Genomic DNA, 22,191 nt, shown 5'->3' with positions numbered 1-22,191 from the left:
ATATAGTTTATAAGCTATAATTTATATTAATATAGTATATATATATATATATATATATATATATTATTCAAAGTGAGTAGTGGGAGAAATCTTATTAAAATAAATATTTTTTTGTGTGAAATTTTTTGATTTTATTTGGGAACTTTTAAGGAAATTTTGAGAATATAGAGAAATTGAGAATTTACTGAGAAATTGAGAAATTTTGGGGGGAAATTGAGAATTGAGATTTTATTTGGAAAGATATTTTGGGTTAATTAGGCTCATGCTCCTCCAACAATCATCATTTTTCCACTTATATTTGATTTTTGATTTCTTTCATTTTAGTCATGGTTTAATTGTAAATATCTTCTTGAATTTTCAATTTTTACAATTCGATGCAATTTAATCCTGTATACATTTTAATTACTTTCAATTTTCTCTATATATATGTATGTATGTATATATGTATGTATGTATGTATGTATGTATGTATGTATGTATGTATGTATGTATGTATGTATGTATGTATGTATGTATGTATGTATGTATGTATGTATGTATGTATGTATGTATGTATGTATGTATGTATGTATGTATGTATGTATGTATGTATGTATGTATGTATGTATGTATGTATGTATGTATGTATGTATGTATGTATGTATGTATGTATGTATGTATGTATGTATGTATATAAACTATATGTATAAACTATATAAAATATATAGTTTATAAATTATAATTTATATTAATATATATATATATATATATATATATATATATATATTACAGAAACACTAAGCATTAACTATATAAAGTAATAAAGTATATAGTTTATAAAAACCTTAAACCCTAAACTCTAAATTATAAACCCTAAATATTTAACCATTAACCCTAAACCCTGAACTATATATGTATAAACCATGTAGAGTATATATAAACTATATATATATATATATATATATATATATATAATATAAAGTAAATTACTTATATAGTTTATAGAAATACTATGCATAAAGTAATAAAGTATATAGTTTATAGAAACCATAAACCCTAATATAAATGAACTAACAATAATGCATATATATTTGTAATAAAAGAGTGGACTTATGTATTGGGCCTATGTAAACTAATGTAAATGAACTAACACTATTGGAAATGAACTTATTTTTTGGTTTTATTATTACTTATTCATAACAACAAAATAGATAAACTATTAATGTGAATTAACCTAACATGCAACTAAAATATTAATTATGCAAATAAAATTAATATGGCATGTACTACTATTTATGAACCATATAATATGCAATGTGACATACTAATTATTTAACACCTAATTAATCATGTTTTATATAATTTACATTTAAATAATTTTATTAAATAATTTTATATAATATGTATGTATAAACCATGTATATTATATATAAACAATATATATATATATATATATATATATATATATATAAACTATATAAAGTATATTACTTATATAGTTTATAGAAACACTATGCATAAACTATATAAAGTAATAAAGTATATAGTTTATAGAAACCTTAAACCATAAATTATAAACTTTAAAGCATAAACACTAACCCTAAACCACAAACCCTAATATAAATGAACTATCACTAATGCATATATATTTGAAATAAAAGAGTGGGCTTATGTATTGTGTCTATGTAAACTAATGTAAATGGACTAGCACTGTAACACCTCAACTCGTACCCGATCCGGATACGAGTCTGAGATGTCACATTGACTTTTCAAAACATTTTTCTTACAATATATCAAAACATTTGAACTCATTTTAGGAAAATACCATGATATTCTATTAAATTGTGTTTCGTATAAAATTTCAAATCAAAAACGTATTTATGAACAGTACCTGCTACAATACCCAAATGTTAAAATTTTACATATTCAAATAGGGGAACCGATTCCCCTGCTACAGAGAATCGATACCCTACTATAATGCTGCTATAATACTGCTACAGTACTTCCGTAAAAATACTTATAAATTTATAAAAAAAATCTGAGGTTTCATTCGTATAAAATTACCATTTACCTATACATATTTAAAACATTACCAAATTTAAACATCTGATTTTACAAAACCGATTAAAACATATCAGATTTAATCCTTTATTTACATGCCAACCACTATCCTTATTACAAAATACATACTATACATTTCTTTTCTGATCTGATCTTTGGAAAGGAGAAACTGACCTGTCTTGCATAACTTTTACCAATCTTTCTCTTCTCGGAACCTACGCGTGAAACAATCACACGCTAAGTCGTTGACTTAGTGAGGCATATAAAACATAATTATATGCTAATTGTAACTTCTACAATGCATGAACATTTGATATTACCTTATCATACCAAATCATATATTCTTTTCTGTAATATATACATACATGCACATATCATGTAACATAACATCATTAACATGCTTATCATTTCTAATTTTATCATCACTAATTTCTTTATATACTATATCAGCATATAATATAAACTCTAAATCACACCATTGCATAAATAATTACCAATCTCATATAACAAATACATTTCACTTAGGAATACACACAGTATCACATATGAATCTTGTAAATACTTTTGATGTCTTTTATAGGCCCATGTACATTACTAAGAACTCAAGGTATGTGAGTACTGTGAGGTTGTGCACTATGCTGTCACCACAGCTCGTATAAATTTACACCGTAGTGCCACGTAGAATTTGCACCGAAGTGCCGCGTAGAAATGCATTGTAGTGCCGCGTAGAAATGCACCGTAGTGCCATATAAGATTGTCCATAAGGACCACATATAAATTCTTTAAGAATCATATACATATACAAAGGATCAAGTAAGTGTCTCAAAGACCTCATACATGTTCCAGAGAATACATATACGTCCCGAAAGACCACGTAGAATTTGTCCCAAAGGACCGCGTAGACCCTCTACTCTTGGCATGCCAACTATACCCCTAGCTCTCATATTACATAACATGGGCATTATCATTTATGTCATTTCACATATTTATATATGCACAAAGTTCACTTACATGTAGAACATTTTCATATGATTCACTTTCACATGTCACATGGCTTATATCTTGTTTTTATGTCTTCTCATAGACATATCATTTCCATACCTTTATCACGTAGCTCATATAATTTTTCATGCATATCCATGTCACATATTTCATATCACTTTGCATGGAATCACGTAGGTTGTTTCATATGGCTTATATCATTTCTCGTTTGTTCATATATATATGTCATATATACATCACATAGCACATATAATAACATATAAATTTATAAATAAATCATTTCCATTTGATTCACATATCACCTATCTCATTTCTTATATCTCTTATGATCATGTAATCATACCAAACATATTCACACATACATGTATTCACATAAATCACATGTAGAAATGCACTTACTCTATAGACATATGCATGTATTCATTTTATTGCTCTTATAATCACATATAATAACATATACATATTTTTATGTACTCATGCACATAAAAGAATTCCATCAACTATATAACATTTTAGGAGTCACTTCTTACCATAGTAACTCCGCCATCGGCTCATCGCAAGCCAATGTATGTTCAATAACATACGTACAATTAAATTGCACTCACCTTAGCCTTGCTTTGATTCGATCCTAATCCTTTGATTATTCCGGAACTTGTTTAGGCTCAATATCTACATAAATATAACATTTCAAAACAACTATCAGAAACCTAAACCTTAAACTTGATATTGATAACTTAAGCCGGTTTAATGAACCAAAATTCCATTTTTTCATTTAGGGGGAATCGATACCCCCTCAGGGGGGAATCTGTACCCCCTGCACAATCTGGAATTTTCGTTCAAGCCTAGAAAAATCATTGTTCATGCCCGAAAATTCACTATATCAACTTAAATTCTTCATGTTTCATTCCCTTTTATATTCTTAATTCAAATATACACACTTAAACTAATTTATATCCATTTATTTAATCTTAAACCTCAAAATTTTATTCTCCATATAGAAATCAATAATCATACCAAATTTTCCATGTTGTCCAAACTTAATTCTAACACTTCTAACTTCTTATTCTCATATATGACAAGTCAAATTCAACCTCCAAATTCATTTAAACATTCATATTCAAAATTTCACTTCAAAACCCATTTTCTTTAATCTGTCATAACTCCTTTATCTTTTGAATTTAAGATAACTTAAGCTTTCCTTAAGCTTAGTTATCGTCTAATGATCAAAACCCAACCTTTAATTCAAAAAATAATCAACAAAATCGAAAACTCACCTTTGCCTAGCTTCCACGGGGAGGAGGAAGAAGAAAGAAAGAAGAAGATGAAATGTTTTCATCTCCCACGTTTTTATCTCCTATTAAAGGGGATAAAAATATCTTTAATGCCAATTGACCATTTTACCCTTTAATTCCTTGAATAATTACTAAAAACTTTTCGGAAATATTCCCAAATAAATCATTGAACTATTCAACTATTCTACTTTAATTACCAAATTTCAAAATTTTACAATTAGTCACTAACCCATAATTTGGGATGTTACAAGCACTATTGGAAATAGACTTATTTTTTGGTTTTATTATTACTTATTCATAACAACAAAATAAATGGGCTATTAATGTGAATTAACCTAACATGCAACTAAAATACTAATTATGCAAATGAAATTATTATGACATGTACTACTATTTATGAACCATATAATATGAAATGTGACATACTAATTATTTAACACCTAATTAATCATGTTTTATATAATTTACATTTAAATAATTTTATTAATTTTATTAAATAATTTTATATAATATGTATGTATAAACCATGTATAGTATATATAATATATATATATATATATATATATATATATATATATATATATATAAACTATATAAAGTAAATTACTTATATAGTTTATAGAAACACTATGCATAAACTATATAAAGTAATAAAGTATATAGTTTATATAAACCCTAAACCTTAAACCATAAACACTAACCCTTAAACCATAAACCCTAACCCCAAAACCATAAACCCTAATATAAAGGGACTAGCACTAATGCATATATATTTGCAATAAAAGAGTGTGCTATGTATTAGGCCTATGTAAACTAATGTAAATGGACTAGCACTAATGCAAATGAACTTTTTTTTGTTTTATTATTACTTATTCATAACAACAAAATAAATGGACTATTAATGTGAATTAACCTAACATGCAACTAAAATACTAATTATGCAAATGAAATTAATGACATGTACTACTATTTATGAACCATATAATATACAATGTGACATACTAATTATTTAACATTTAAATAATTTTATTAATTTTATTAAACAATTTTATATAATATGCATGTGTAGTATATATAACCTATATATATATACTATATAAAGTAATAAAGTATATAGTTTATAAAAACCCTAAGCCCTAAATCATAAACCCTAAACCCTAAACTTTAAACTATACACACTAACCCTAAACCCTAGTATAAATAAACTAGCACTAATGCATATATATTTGTAATAAAAGAGTAGGCTTATGTATTGGGCCTATGTAAACTAATGTAAGTGGACTAGCACTATTGGAAATGAACTTAATTTTGGGTTTTATTATTAATTATTCATAACAACAAAATAAATGGGCTATTAATGTGAATTAACCTAACATGCAACTAAAATACTAATTATGCAAATGAAATTAATATGACATCTGCTACTATTTATTAACGATATAATATGCAATGTGACATACTAATTATTTAACACCTAATTAATCATGTTTTATATAATTTACATTTAAATAATTTTATTAATTTTATTAAATAATTGTATATAATATGTATGTATAAACCATGTATAGTATATATAAACTATATATATATATATATATATATAAAGTAAATTACTTATATAGTTTATAGAAACACTATGCATAAACTATATAAAGTAATAAAATATATAGTTTATAGAAACCCTAAACCTTAAACTTTAAATCCTAAACACAAGCCATAAACCATAAACCCTAATATAAATAGATTAGCACTAATGCATATATATTTGTAATAAAAGAGTGGGCTTATGTATTGGGCCTATGTAAACTAATGTAAATGGACTAGCACTATTGGAAATGAACTTATTTTTTGGTTTTATTATTACTTATTCATAACAACAAAATAAATGGGCTATTAATGTGAATTAACCTAACATGTAACTAAAATACTAATTATGCAAATGAAATTAATATGACATGTACTACTATTTATGAACCATATAATATGCAATGTGACATACTAATTATTTAACACTTAATTAATCATGTTTTATATAATTTACATTTAAATGATTTTATTAATTTTATTAAATAATTTTATATAATATGTATGTATAAACCATGTATAGTATAATATATATATATATATATATATATAAACTATGTAATGTAAATTACCTATATAGTTTATGGAAACACTATGCATAAACTATATAAAGTAATAAAATATATAGTTTATAGAAACCTTAAACCTTAAACTTTGAATCATAAACTCTAAACCCTAAACTTTAAACCCTAAACCCTAAACCATAATATAAATAGACTAGCACTAATGCATATATATTAGTAATAAAAGAGTGAGCTTATATATTTGGCCTATGTAATCTAATGTATTGCCAAAATTATTTATATTAATAATATAAAACGTTAATATATATTACATAATAAATACTTTCATTATTAATATTATTTTTTCTTTATATAAATTAAACAATATAATTTATATAAATTAAACTATATTAATTTTCCTTTGTATTATTAATCATGTTTTATCTAATTTAAATTTAAATAATTTTATTAATTTTATTAATTTTATTAAATAATTTTATATAATAGGTCTATTTATTAATTTAATTATCATAATAAATATTTTATTATAACATTTAAAAAGTGATTATATTAATTTTTTAATTAAATCATAAATTAAAAAACTCATAATTTTATTAAAATCTTATAATTTCGTCCATGGTAATATATAAGTCAGGTAAATATCATATCAGGTCATTAACAAGTCGGATAATTTACAGGTCAGTTTAAAAACATGTCAGGTTGAAAACAGATCAGGTTGAAAACAGGTCGGGTAATACCACTTATTTACCATGTCAATCTCGGGCTCGGGTTCGGGTTCATATCAGTCGGATGCAGATCGGATTCGGGTATCATATTTTCGGTTCAATTCTGGTTCAGGTTCTTAGGTCGGATGCAGGTCGGGTTCGGATCCATAATTTTCAGGTCCAACTCGGGTTCAAGTCAACACTAGTTCCGACTCGAGTCGGTTTCGGATCGCCACAGCGTAGGTCAAAAATAGTTTTGACTCGAGTCGGTTTCAATCAGTTTTGCAGGTCGGATCAGCTTTTTACAGCCCTAATTTTCTCAACTACAGTGTTTGGTCATGCATGTATAGTTTTCATTTTTTAGTACGTAGCTGCAAAGTGATGTTAAATTTTATCTATGCTGAAGACTTGGGAACATAGAATAATGCATTGATCCTTTCAGGTAACCGCGTACTCTCCTGGCTTGCACGGACATGATGCTGAATGGCAATGGCAGCTCTTGACAGATGCTACATGATCAAATCTACCTTCACCTTCAGGGATGATGGAAGGTGGTAAAGGGGTTCCAACATTGAAACCGATCTCATTGAGTGTGTACGGCAATCAGCTAATGATCCTTGCTGCTGGAGATCAAACAGGTGCAATTATTCCCCCCCCCCCCCGGTGGAAGTTCTTAACATCAATCGATCTTCCTGCTCCACCCACCTATGCCCTGATCACGCCGAGGACTTCTCGAATGATGGGCTCACTGATATCATTCTTGTGACCTCCAGTGGAGTATATGGTTTTGTCCAGACTAGACAACCCGGAGCTCTCTTCTTCAGCATACTGGTAGGCTGCCTTTTACTTGTGATGGGGGTAATCTTCGTCATCCAACACTTGAATTCAATAAAAGTTAAACCTCGCGCTTCATCTGGTCCTTGGTGAAAAACAAGGTTCGTGTTATAGGCATGGCTAACAAATATCTCCAACATTTGAGCTGGAAAAATGGCTGTAATAACTTATACGAGTTCTAACACTCTGGAATTCGAAGAGATCAAAGATTCTCAGGCTCATAGTTCTCGAGTTTGTATGATTTATGTAATGCAGAATTGGATTTACCATGGAGGAGCCGAGGAGGATCATGCAATTGTTTTAAGCTCAGGAAACGTTTTACTATTAATGTTGTGGGATCTCTTATGTTTTTCAATTTCATTTTTTCTCGTTCTAATTTTATATTCATCTTAATTGGTTGCTGAAGTGTATTATATTCATAATAGCAAATAAACGCAATATACCTGAAATTGCATCTGCATTGCAATTTAAGTTCCTAATTACAACATAAATAATTGAAGTAAAACAAGATTAAAGAAGAAAAAAGAACTCTGGGCATCTGAAAAACACTAGTAAAAGAAACAAGGGTAATATTAATAGCAACTAGAAAGCTACGGTATGCAACAAAGAACTGATTAATCAATACATAATCATATCAGCAGAAGCCATGAATGGTTGATTAACAGAGAACGAATTCCACGGATACATGAAAGCGTCATCATTGATCTGATGATGAGGATTAAAATAGGCAGCCTGGTAAAAGTTTTCACTTTCAAGAACCCCATTGCTCGAGTTTATGAAATCAATGATTTCATTGAGAGATTGCAATCTGGTAGTGAGCTCACTCATCTGAGCTCTAAGAACCGAGTTCTCAGCCTCAACCTTCAAGTAAAGTTGGGAGGTGAGAACTCATAAACTCGAAGGAGAACTCGGTTGATGCAGATCATGAACAAGCTGTTTAGACAAAATCATGGCAAAATTGGTGAGATCCAAAGGAGAATTCCCGATAACAATGTCTACGTTGGAAGCAGATCATGAAAATGCAGTTGAACCAAGCAAAGTTAATTTCATATAACCATTTGTTGATGCAGCCTCTGGGTGGTAGTGAAGCATCTCACTCAACATCATCTCCCTAATCATCTGTTCTCCCATGTTTTTTTCATCAATATCGAGATTAATTGGGACTCGGGCTGGCGGATTGCGGCTTGGATCGTACAGGGATGACATGTAAGGATGTTGGAGAGCTTCTGTGACAGTGATTCTCTTAGATGGGTCAAAAATCAGCATCTTTTGCAACAAATCTATGGCTGATGGATCGGCTCGAGGATATAAACGCGAAACGCGAAAAATGGATGCCCCTAGTGTAAGGAAGTGACTTGATGTATCTTCTGGCTTTGGGATTATCTATAAACTCGAGATCAGCCTCTTCCTGACTTCCAAGGACATCAAAAATTAGCTTAAGCTGGTTGAGGCATTCCGTCCCGGGAAAGATAGGTTGCCGGCCAAGAATCTCAGCGAAGATGCATCCCACAGACCAAACATCAATGGAGGTCCCATAATTGTCACAACAGAGTAAGAGCTCCGGTGAACGGTACCAGCGGGTGACAACATACTCTGTCATGAATTGTTCATTGCCTATGCTGGTTCGGGCCAGCCCGAAATCACATATTTTCAGATCACAGTTAGCATTGATGAGAAGGTTCCCTGGCTTTAAGTCTCGATGAAGGATGCTCGCTGAGTGCAGGTACTTCAGCCCACGTAGGAGCTAAAATTCATTACAAATGTTAGTAACAAGCTGATAACCAAATCGAACTCAGTCTGTTAGCATATGGTACAAGCTGCATTTCATTCGTAACCGAACGAAATGAACACGGAAAAGACCCTTGCCAAACGAAACGAACACGGTATTGCTAACCAAATAACTCTCCTCTAATGAATATACATATGCACATGTTCCTTAAACCGATGAACGACAATGAACAACCGATAAGATTCTAGTGGTACAAGCTTTCTCTCACACCAATCCTAATAACTCATCAACCTACTTTTGCTGCTGAACGAAAATGCAATTAGGGACCAGAATGTCACACATTAAAATGCAGCAATTCAAAACAGTAAACGGTAAAGAAAAAGAAAGGGGTTATTTCCCAGTACCTGAAAAACAAAATACTTGCAATGATCATTAGTAAGTGGCTGAGGAGACTTGATAATCTGGAGCAAATCGGTGTCCATAAGCTCGTAAACCAGATAAACATCCTTAAAACTGGTTCTGGAAGCAGGCATCATAATGTCTTTCAAGTCAATCACGTTCTCGTGTCGAATGTGTCTTAGAAGTTTCAACTCCCTCAGAGTTCTCAATGCATCAATTCGGTTCCCGAACACGTTGCTGATCTTCTTTATGGCCACTTTCTCATTGGTTTCCCTGTTGATTGAGGAGCAAACAACACCGTATGATCCTCTCCCTATAGGCTTAATCGGAACATACTTTGTGTCAATCTCGAAAAGGATTTGCCATATTGAATAATAATGCTTCCCTCTTGGCTTCTCCCCATTCGGTGGCTCTACAGGAGTCGCCATTCCTCTGAAATTCCCAGAAAAAATAACACTTAATTTTAACCAAAAATGAAAGGGGGATAGGGATTAGAATCAATTCTTACTTGCCGCTTCTACTTCTTTGCTTTGATCCTTGCTAACAGCTTTTTCGCTACCCTTTCCTTTAATCTATAAGCAAACCCCAAATTCACCAATTTGTAAAATTTCAAACTTTCTCACCCATTTCTTCCAAAATGAAAATAAAAATACCACAATTTTGTTCTACCTCTATACCAATTCCAAATTCACAAATTTGAAATCATCCCATTGTAAATAAAACCAGAAATCCTCTTCATTTGAATTTCACAGCAACAAAAGTTGGGTCTTTATGCAAAATTCTTATCCAAAACAAAGAGAAATCGATCTTATCTGAATCAAAATTCCATATCAGACAAAAGAGACAAGAAAGAGAAAGAGAAAGAAGAAAGTATCTGTATAAAGAACGGAAATTTAAAAAGATGTGGTAAAGCCTTTAAATGGTTCTTAACAAATAGTAGTCCAAGGAAAAGAATTAACTAAAATTGATGAAAAGCATTGGTTTTCCAATTAATAATTTCTATTAGTAGCACATCATAGTCAGCTTGAAGCTGAAAACTTTCCCACCCCAATGGCTAAACTTAGCTTTGCATTGCCAAATAAAAAACGTGGAAGGGATGCTTCTTGCATTGAACTTATCGAGCATTGTCCATTGCTTTTCCTTTAATCAATCAATGAATCTGTCGGTCCAACGGTGCATTGGATTTCTATTAGTTCCAAGTAAAGGTACCGCCCACGTGTGCTCACCCCTTTTGGCCGCCTCGCTTGCTTTCGTTTGCAGACATCACATTCCTCAGGATAGTTACCATGCACGCAATGATTGAAGATAGAATGAGAAACGAGTATCGTTTTGCGGCCATGGGGATAACAAATCGGTTACTAAATTCGTGCTTTTCTCGACTTTCAAGTCGTTACATCTTCAAACTCGAAAGGAGATTCCCTTTTCATTGGTTAAAATTGCATTTGATTATTAGAAAGAAAGATGGCAAAAGGAGGGATAAAATGCAAGGATTGTTGGATTAAACACTTGCAATGTATAATTCGGTTAAGTTTTTCATTTTCCTTCAGGTTTCAAAGGAAAAAAAAAACAAACATCAAACTTTCAGCATAAACTATAATCATTCGGTCTGGTTTTTCAACATTTCATGCACCTCATGTTCAAAGAACGAATAAGATTTAAATCTTTAATTTTTTAATTTTATTTAAAAAAATTATGTCTCACTCTATCAATTAATAATTATTAAATTATATAGTTGTCTCTCTCTTTCTTCTAACTTAGATTTTTTCTAATTATTTTTATGAACACTAATTTTAATATTAGTTGTAAATTGACGGTGATTATTAGTTCTCTCATTTTTTTTTATTATGTATTTTGTTTTTTTTCTTGTTTTTTTTTTCAATTTTGAATAAGAATCTATATTCTTGTGACACATGTTTTTTCTGTTATTGTGACACTATCTTTACGATTTTTGGTACATTTTTCACATACATTTGTAATCGTTTTGGTGCTCACACAAAGATTCTCACGATATTTATTTTTGATTGGTTTGTCGGTGATCACATAGAGTCAAATCCCCTCTTTGGTAAAAGGTTGTTTGCCGTTATAATCAGAATTGTGTAGTGAAGCAGCCTGCCAAATAGTTTAGTTAGCTCACCACTCTTTTATCACTTTGCAAAGCTTCTCGTTCGACAAAGATAATGTGTTTTTATAAAGGTTGCTAGGTTCTTTTGTTGTTGGTTGTCATTCTCAATGAAATGTTTTATTTTTCTTCCTATCTTTGAGTTTAGTACTTTTACTTTTGTATGAGTTTTTGGTGATTATTGTCTTCATTTTTTTTATACTTGAGTGTGTTGCAATTGTGATTAATTTCATTATTTTATTAATAAAATTCAGTTGTAATTGTTAAAAAATAATTAAATTATCAATTATAATTGAGTCCCTACAATAGCCCTCAAAAGTAATAACAATGGAGAGGTTATGTTATTTTATGATATTTAAAAGAAAAAAATTATTTTTGAATAATATAAATTTATATTTTCAATATATATATATATATATATATATATATATATATATATATGAGTTAGGATCTACTTACACTCTGTGTAAAACTTAGTTTTACATCTTTTTAAGACTGTTGGAGGAGAGAAATCAAAAGTTGATATTAACTCATTGTTTTTTTTCAATGAATATATTCTCATTTTCTACTGTTAATCACAACCTTTGATTTCTCTCGTTCAACAGTCCTAAAAAGATATAAAACTCTTAATTTTGTATCGAGTGTAATTGAACTCTATTCCTATATATAGAGAGAGTTAATTGCATCACATGTCCTCAAAATATAACTCTCATTTTAAATTGGTCCCTAAACTTTTAAATATTCCAAATTCATCCCTAAACAATAATTATCATTCTAAATTAGTCATTAAACTTTTGAACATTTCAATTCAATCCCCTAACTATGACCTTCATTCTAAATTGGTCTCCAAACTTTTTGAACATTTTAATTTCATCCTAAATTATACGTATATACTAATCGCATCCCTTTTTAATAAAATTGTTAGATTAGGTTATATTATTATATGTTTGAGAGAAAAAAGCAAAATTTATGTTAAACTATGGTTGAAACTAAGGAAATTGGAATTTCTAAAAGTTTGGGGACCAATTTAGAAATGGGGTAATAGTTTATGGATGAAATTAAAATGCATCCTAACGTGGATTCCAATTGGGATACTTATTTAAGCCAGTAGATAAGTGGCCTTTCACTTTGAAATTCTCTACTAATTAATTATAAATATACAAAAAAAATAGGCAAAATTAGTTGAACTAGTAAAGAAGATTTTTTTTATGAAATAGTGATCGTGAAAGTTTATTTTCTTAAATAAGAATCTTTTTATAGTGTGTCGGAGAAGATAATCAGACGACATAGTATCTTTTGAGAAAATAGTTGGATGGCATGGTATCTTTTACATATACAAAGAACCATATCATAGTTGTCTTCTTCAGATACAGTAAAAAATCGCTAATTTAGAAAAAAAAATCCATTGCAATACACATTTTTTTTCTATACCTTACCCGGGCATTTTTGCCCAAAAAATTGCATCTTGGAACCCTAATGTTATTCCAATAATTGGTTCATTATTATAAACCTAAAAATTAGACAGCCAATTAGATAATTAATATTTTTAGTAATGCATATAAATATAATTTAAACTTATTAAATATTTATATAAATAAAATTTTAGTTGATTATTCTTTTAAAACCACTTAGCAGATAAGGTTGACAGAAATGTTTGATTTGGTGTTGTGTTCCAAATAATGTATTTTAGGAACCGACCCAATGTTGAAACAAAGGGACTGGGAATTAAAGCATGAAAAAGTAATGGGAGAAAGTAGAGGGGAATAGACAAACGACAAGTTTGCTATATGGCCCATAATCTCCATATTTTTATCATCTTTTTCCTCTCATTCTCAGCTAACTTTTCTGGGTTTATCATTTGCTTATTATATGCAGATCCTTTTTCCTTGAAAATACATCTTGTTATTGTTTAGTTCAACAATTCCGAAAGTTCAGCTCAAGCAAACCCTAGCTGGTTTTCAATCATCTACACAATTACCATCTAATATAAATATATTTGAAATGTTAAGATTAGAATCTGGATTTATAACCTTTTAAAAATATTTATATGAATTATGTTTCGTTAAACAGTGGTATTACCTGATATTTTTAACTTTAGGATGAAAACCCCAGCTCCTAACATATATATATAAATTACAAAGTGAAAGGAAAGAGCATTTTAAAAAGGAAACCTTAGTGCAATTCCAGGGTCAGGGTTTCAATCATGCCTCATGCATCTATTTGATCTTGCTAACTCCAACATATAGGGTACTCGTTTTTCTTTGCTTCAGATTCTTGCTTTAAGCTGAGACTTTTGCATGCAGTTGAAGGAAAAGGAAATCAAGGGAGAAAAGTAGTTTTGGCTAAAGTGTTTTACAATATATATTGCTTTCTTCCTTGAACCAAAGGGAAATGATAGCTTATTTGGTTTATATTTTCAAGGGTTAATATATAATATTTATTATTTATTGGAATCATCATGGAGTCTGCAAATCTTCATCCTCATAACCATAAGGTTCAAGAGCAGTATGTCAAATATTCTTCTCCGGTACCTTCAACAAGCCATCGAGTTTCAGCCATAGATGAATGGAACCCGAACGTCTTTCCGTAAGTACCTAAATCAGTTTCCTTCTCATTCCTGCTTTCCCTTTTTCATTGTTGTAGTCCGAGAGTCTGAGCTTTATTTATTTGTTGATTATATAACATGTACGATCTGGTATGGTTCATGCAACATCTGTATGCCTCTGGGGTTTGTTTGGTTTTCAATATGATGGTATGTTGGTAATGTTTTCAGGCTAAATATATTCTGTTTGTTGTTATGTCTTTCATGCAAGAATATTGGTAGTAAATACGATAGGGATCTGAATGAAACCATCTCAGCAAAAGATTCATGGCAAGCGCCACCACTGACAAGGACTTCCATGAACCAAGATAGCTTCAACCAACAATCTGCAAGTGAATTTCTCCTTGCAAATATCAAAGATGATATGTCAGATTCCTTCCCCAAATTGAGTGAGATGATGTACTGGTACTCTATAGAGCACTCATATCTACCCTCTAAAAAGCACTACTGTCCACAGTATCCTAGTGATTATGATCTTGGAGGGAATCTATTGCACAGCAATCTCTTCATTGCTAACAACATGACCGAGCTGCAACTTTCCTCAGGAGAGTTGTACAATAATGTTCATCATTCCCCACGTACGGGAACTACATCAGCAACTAGCAGATATGATTTCAATCATGTCTTTCCAAGTACAAGCATTTCCACCTCGGATTTTTGTTCCACATTGTTGTCAAGCTCTTCGGACTTGAACTTGAAATCCTTGGATCTTTTGACCTCAACGTATGATGGTGGAAGTTATAATCAATCTTTACTTGATATGATTCCCGGGAAATTAAGCAGAAGTGTGTTTATAAGCCATGAATCCAATGATCAAAGAAGAGAACACAGTGATAGTATGTCCACCAGTTCCAAAGTGGGTATCTTTCTCTTATTCTTATCCATGCCACTTTGAATTTTCATGCATTTACAAACTCCTTAACACCAAACAAAACAACTTAATAATGGAAAAGCTAGCCTTGGAAAGATATAGGGAAAAGGGTGCACTTTCCATTTTTCAGTTTTACAAACGAATCTTCAATTCAAATTCACCAGCAATGAAATAGTTATTTTCTCATTGGTCACTCCATAAATTGAATTGCTTTTCTGTCAACCGTCAAAAGGTATCAGCCTTTGTTAGTGGATCTCATACAAACACAAAGAGGCCTGGAAGCTTTTCTGATACAAAAGAATCGACCCATACAGATGCTAAAAAGCATAGGTCCTCATGTCCCACATTGAAGGTGAAACTGATATTCCACTTACAAACTCTGCAAGTTGTAGTTTCTATTTTACTTTGTCAATCTCTTAAATAGCTTGGTCTTTTGTTTTTTTTTTTTTTTTAGCTTCAGGTTAGGAAAGAGGAACTAGGAGACAGGATCGCAGCTCTTCAGAAGTTAGTGGCACCTTTTGGCAAGGTATATTTCATTTCCATGTTACTTCCCGATCACCGTCCACTAAGTCTGATTGCGTCTGAGATGAGAGAACCTTGCAGTTAAAGAAGTTAATATATTAATAGGGCCATACTTGCATATATCTAAATTTTCTATATTTGAATGATGGCCAGACAGATACATCTACTGTGTTAACAGAAGCCATAGGGTACATCCAATTCCTCCAGGATCAAGTTCAGGTAATTTTCATTCCTTTCACTATTGCATGCATGTATGTGTGTATGCATGTAGTTGCTTTGGGATCTTGAACAAGTTTCTTCTTCAATTTCCGTTTGCAGACACTGAGCGTGCCATTTATGAAGTCATCACAAAGCAAGCTTTATAGGACAAAGCAAGGGGTACAGAATTCCTTAGCTATCCAAATAAGCCGAACAGTTGCAATCGAAATGATTTTAGAACTAAATATTAATCACCATTAATCGAAGAATCCATTATTGGCGAGAGAAAAATACAAATTTCTTTTCTCTTATCGGCTGCAGGATCCAAGAGAGGAAGGAGGAAAAGAAGGGCAGAAGTTTGACCTCAGAAGTAGAGGACTATGCCTTGTGCCCCGCTCTTTAGCATCATATTTTATTAATAGTTGCAGTAGTGGGATTTAGACATCTCCCCATTGAGAACTTGAGATTGTACTTGTACATAAGTAACAGTAATTTCAGCCTTTGGGATTATGAAGCTTTATATAAACTACAGTTTATGAATTCGGTTCAAGGTCTGGTTATAGACACCACGAGCTTTGGCTGGCCCATTTATTACTTGCCAACCTCCATTTATAAAATCTTTATTAGGTACTAATCAACTTGGCATTAAACTTCCCCATTACAAGGCATTATCAACAATATTGCAAGAAGGAAAAAAACAGAAATATAATAGAGAAGGTTGTCACCACATCTAGCAGTAGAATACAATAAATTTATGAGCTAGATGCAAGTTCAATCAAATTTCCTCCTAAGAAAATCATTCATAAATATGATGAAATGCTAAAATCTTGCAGGAAATTACTACAGCAATTGAACGTCAACAAAGATGTATGACTTGATACATAACCAGGCAAATAGCACAATCATACATCTATGACCTTTACGGAAATAAAGCATAACCAGAGAAATGTCACATAGAGAATAGTCTGCCTGTCAAGCTTCCTCTCTTTTTCAATACAATTAGAACTTCAAACCCATATAATCATGTCATGAAGGCCGAAGGCCAGCGCCCGTAATTAATTTTCTTAGCATGTTGCTATTGATTTGAGAATTCAAACTGCACTTCTTGAGATAAGGAACCTGATAGAAGCCAGTAAATTTTTTTCCTTTTCTTTTTCAGTCGGAATCAGAATCGTGATTTAGAGACGATCTCACTGATCTGCGCCTACTCTCGTCATAAATGTCATCCTCATCATCTTCATTTTTCTTCTCACTAATTATACCTGTAAAATGATACATGGTTTTCAGCTCTGCTAAATGCTATAAAATATAAATTGCATGTTTGTTCAAGGCAAAGTCATTACCTTTCTTTATCAGAAAAACCTCGAGTGTCCTTGTAGCAAAATCATCTTTCCCCCAAGATCTTGAAACCCAACCAACCTATCTACAGCAACCCCTTTTCTGACCAAACATTGCAAATATTCAAGTTAGATAGATGTGATAAAAGAGAGAATTGTTTTCTAAATTCAACAGTCGATGCCAAAACTTATCAATATTCGTGCCAAGGAAAAAGAAACTAAGAGATGGCTGACCTGAAAATTATAACACAAGGCAAAGTTTTGACTGCAAGTTTGGTAACAAAGAAAGGAGCATTCTGCCAAAAAGTTCAGAATCGTAAGTTCGCAATGAAACCAACACCAAAACTGGAATGAAATATGATAAACCTCTACCAAGCTTTAAATTATAGTAAGCTTGTTGATGTTCACCTCAGCATCCAGCTTGATGAACTTTGTATCCAGATGCTTTGGTGCAAGGGCTTTTAAATGTTTATCCATAATCCTGGATGTCCATGCATAATACCCAACAAGTCTCGCACATTTATAATTGAGCATGCGCAGTATGTGTATCCAAACTGTATGTCATTTAAAGTGTATATGCTACATAGTATACAGAGAAAAGTAAAAAAAAAAAACTTTACTTGCATCGATAGAATTCCTTATGGTAGAAGTGGCAAATCACTTTCTCACTTCCAGTGACTTCACCCAAGAAATCTCCTTCAGAGATCTCCCTGTATTCTCCATGCCCTTGCCCTTCATTGCTTCTCGCTTCTCAGCTTCTTTCTATTCAAATAAATCTAGTGTCATTATGGACTTCAGAACAAATATGCCCAGATCTATAGACCATTTTGCATCATTTTGAATTCAGAATTGTCATTAAATTTCTAACCTTGAGAGCAGCAATCCTATCTGCATGCAATTTTTCCAGCTCAGGATCCTGTACACAAGAAGCACATGAGCCTACGGAAAAACAGAGTAATGTAGAATGGATGAACGATGCTCCATCATAAAATATAAAAAGCTTCGTAAGACTTACATCCATCAATTCATCCAGGTCAACCTCCTCGTTGGCTGAAGCAGATGACTGTACCTTCTCTTGGGTAAGCAACTCCTATAAGATCAACACATACACAAATTCGCACACATTAAACACGTATCACTCAGCGTGCCTATTTTCTTACCAGCTAAATTGGATAACCAGACATCAAATTTTACAGCAAGTCAAGTCAACCTGGCTTAGCCATTTAAAAATCACTATTCAATTTACAGTTCCCAATCCATCATTGAGAAACCATTCTATTAGACCAAAACAGAATTTTAAAATTGTATGACTATTATCTACAAGTTCAAGCACAAGTTATTGTCTTCAAGTTCTCCAACAAATTACAGTACCTTCAGTAGCTTAACAGTAAAATTAAAATATTTCCCAAAGGCAAGCATGTAAAAACCCAATTAGTATAGTGTATCCAACATTGATGTGCAACTATTTATCGCCTTTGGGGAGGAACAACATAACAGACAATATAATTTCAAAAAAAAAAAACATGACAATATGTCAACCATCTACTTTTGTTTTTACAAATTTTCAGAGCATTACTTACTATTCAGTAGAAACTTTGTGGATACAAATGGGAAGGATCAAGTCAGCGTATAAAAAAGAACCAAAATAAGAGAAAAATAAGGTAAAAGGACAACCTTTTGATAATCACGAGCAGCTGCTGCCATAACATTCCCGAATGCTAAATTGGACAACGTTGATTTAACTGAATCCGGATCCATTTCTCTTTCTCCGAAAGATCAAAACAAACAAAAATAAAGAACAATTGATTTAGAGGGGGGGGGAACCGAGGCTTTCGTGGAAACTATATAGAAGCAAGCAGATCCAGGTATAACCTTACCTGTTTTCAATTATTTTGGTAAAGATTCAAAAAAAAAAGATGAAAAGAAAAATGAGATCTTGAAAATTTTAAGAGAAGGTTCTCTTGCGAAAGGCACCGTTTTCGATACGGACTTACTGTGGCACACAGCAGGCTAACCTTGTCTTTCTTGAAGGCCCAAATTTGATACTTTATAGTTCGATGTGTCCATTTCAAGCACAAATAATGGACTGACTTGATAGTCTTTGCAGGCTAAAGCACCGAAGGCACAATTATACAGATTGTTTTCCACCTGAAGTTGAACTTTGGGCTGTTCATCCCAAGTCCCTTAAAAAGTAAGTAATCTCTCAATTCTTACACCGTCCATGAATATGAAAGTTCCGTGTACAACTTATATACAAGTATTTCAAATATATTTAAAATATATATTTTTAGAAAAGAATTTTGAAAATTTTAATTTATAAATATTTATAAATTATTTAAAATTCATACATTTACTTTTTTTGTTTTTAATTTCCTAATTTTATACTTTTACAATTCATAGTTTTTTTTTGAATTTTTTATTCTTTCATGTAGTACTATCTAATATGTGATAGATGGATGTAGTCTTTAGGATAGATACTGAAATTCAAATTTAATTTTTTAAATTTTAATTTTTTATTAGTTATTTGTTTTATTGATTGTATAAACTATAAAATTTTATTGTATCTAGCTATATATATAAATTTTATGCTTTAATATATGTATGTTAAACCTAAAAAAAAAACTTTCTAAATCTGCTGCTGTATCTAATAGTGCTCCAAGACGTGTTCTAGATGTACCGTATCAGTTTAAACACGGGAGATAATGATGAAAAAGAAATTGCTTAGGATTATAATTTGGGTTTTTTTGGATTGATTAAAGGTTTTCATTTTGTGCAATAAAGGATACTATTACATGATAGAGCATCCTGTGTTGGGCTCTGTATAGACGACATGCATTTGCTGACAGACAGGACATGTTAAGGGATTGTGGAAGTGGGGCATTATCAACGGGTCGGTCTTCTTATCATCTTTCTTGGGTTCAGCCTTCTTCTCTTCAGGCTTCTTTTGGGGTTCCTTTGGAGGTTGTGGAGGAGGCCCTACGCTCACCAGCTCTACATGTTTCCCTACTCTTCTCGTTCGAACAATAATCTCGTACGGATCGGCATCGCCGGTTACTGATAGAGTTCCCTTACCAGCATCCACCTCTATCTTGTCTACTCCTGTACGTCATTAACATTCAATCATCTTTAATTGATTGCAATGATTAATTAAAACTGTAAATAAATACGAAGAGAATGGAATATTATGTAACCGTGTTTAGTGTTTTTACCTTGTAGTCCAGAGATTGCCTTAAGAAGCTTCTTCCTGCATTTATGGCATGAGATATCAACTTTCAGAACAGTCTTCTTTACCATGGAACCAACAAAAAGAAGGCTACTTTATATCTAGAATAAAAAAACAAGTTTTAGGTTAAGTACTGTACTAATTGCAGCATTATGATGTTATTTAAAGAGGAAGATGGAGAAATATATCAGAATCAGAATCATTGGATTGTTCACCTGGCCATCGTAGTTGGGGGAGGCTTGTCCTATTGCCTGTTTTCCTTGAATCCATCAAATTATATATGATCACAAGTTTCAGAGTCATGGGTTTCTTGCATTTGACCTATCTGTGTTTATTGTTTATATTTGGACATATTAGCTTAGGCTGCCTTCGGCTTTTAGTAGTCACCAGGTTGCACCATCTGGTGCATTAGCACTTAACGAGTCAAGAATCAAAATTCATTGTAAGGGTCATCGCTAACCAAATCCAAAATCAATTATGTTGGTATAATTCTGCTTGTCTTTTGTATTAGGGTAAATTACAAATTTATCATTAATCTTTACTTTCTTCTATTTTACTCACTAAACTTTAAAAGTTTTAAATTTTCTCACTGAACTTAATATATTGGGGTTTTTTTTCACTCCGTTATTAATAGTTAATGGCGTTAAAACAAAACTGTTTTAAAAATACAAAATTTTCACCGTAATGACGTCGTTTTACATTTATATAACAGTCCATTTATAATGTTGTTAATGAGAAAATGACTAAGTGACCCCAAAAAAAGCCTAATATACAAGAAGAAAATATGTGATAACATAAGAAGTAATATGTATTATCTTTTCGATATGAATTGTATACAAGACCTTTTATAAACTCTATATTTATAAACACGAGAGATTAATATATATCATATAAAAATCCAATCCTAATAAACATTACTACAATAGATTATAATAATAAAGTACTTTAAGATCCTATTTAATACATAGAACCCTTATCACAACAAACAATCACATAATTAAATATCCATAATACCAACAACTAATTGGTTTTGTGAGATAAGACACTACAACCATTGAGAAAGGTTAAGGGTTCAAATCCAGGCATTTACGAATGGAACAAGCTAAGTTGAGAGCCCATGCCTCTGTAATATTCGATCCAAATTAGTCGATTAATAAATCGAAAATCGGTGGTTATACCAAAAAAATAAATATTCATAATATTCTAAATTT

The 22,191-nt window shown here is 31.5% G+C and overlaps 2 protein-coding genes and 2 pseudogenes across 2 annotated transcripts; 1 reads left to right on the top strand and 3 right to left on the bottom strand.

Annotated features, from left to right (window-relative positions):
* Window positions 1-8,363: 8,363 nt before the first annotated feature.
* Window positions 8,364-11,229, bottom strand: LOC120183792 (annotated as a pseudogene).
* A 3,456-nt stretch (window positions 11,230-14,685) lies between these two features.
* LOC120183779 (transcription factor bHLH110-like) lies at window positions 14,686-17,082 on the top strand. Its single transcript, XM_039188407.1, has 7 exons — window positions 14,686-14,813; window positions 15,001-15,685; window positions 15,933-16,052; window positions 16,155-16,226; window positions 16,376-16,441; window positions 16,541-16,600; window positions 16,742-17,082. Exons 1-7 carry the CDS (start codon window positions 14,686-14,688, stop codon window positions 16,859-16,861), a joined length of 1,251 nt encoding a protein of 416 aa, XP_039044338.1. The 3' UTR covers window positions 16,862-17,082.
* A 154-nt stretch (window positions 17,083-17,236) lies between these two features.
* On the bottom strand, window positions 17,237-19,624 carry LOC120183758 (annotated as a pseudogene).
* A 921-nt stretch (window positions 19,625-20,545) lies between these two features.
* LOC120183778 (heavy metal-associated isoprenylated plant protein 43-like) lies at window positions 20,546-21,051 on the bottom strand. Its single transcript, XM_039188406.1, has 2 exons — window positions 20,967-21,051; window positions 20,546-20,856 (listed from the first exon to the last, which is right to left on the bottom strand). The coding sequence occupies exons 1-2, from the start codon at window positions 21,049-21,051 to the stop codon at window positions 20,546-20,548; spliced, it is 396 nt and encodes a 131-aa protein (XP_039044337.1).
* Between the last annotated feature and the right edge of the window lie 1,140 nt (window positions 21,052-22,191).

The sequence above is a fragment of the Hibiscus syriacus genome, unplaced genomic scaffold (genome assembly GCF_006381635.1).
Source record: "Hibiscus syriacus cultivar Baekdansim isolate YM2019G1 unplaced genomic scaffold, ASM638163v2 tig00112812_pilon, whole genome shotgun sequence".
In the NCBI taxonomy this organism is placed as follows: Eukaryota; Viridiplantae; Streptophyta; class Magnoliopsida; order Malvales; family Malvaceae; genus Hibiscus; species Hibiscus syriacus.
Note: the sequence above shows the minus strand (reverse complement) of the source record. Positions and strands in the feature narration are given on the sequence as shown.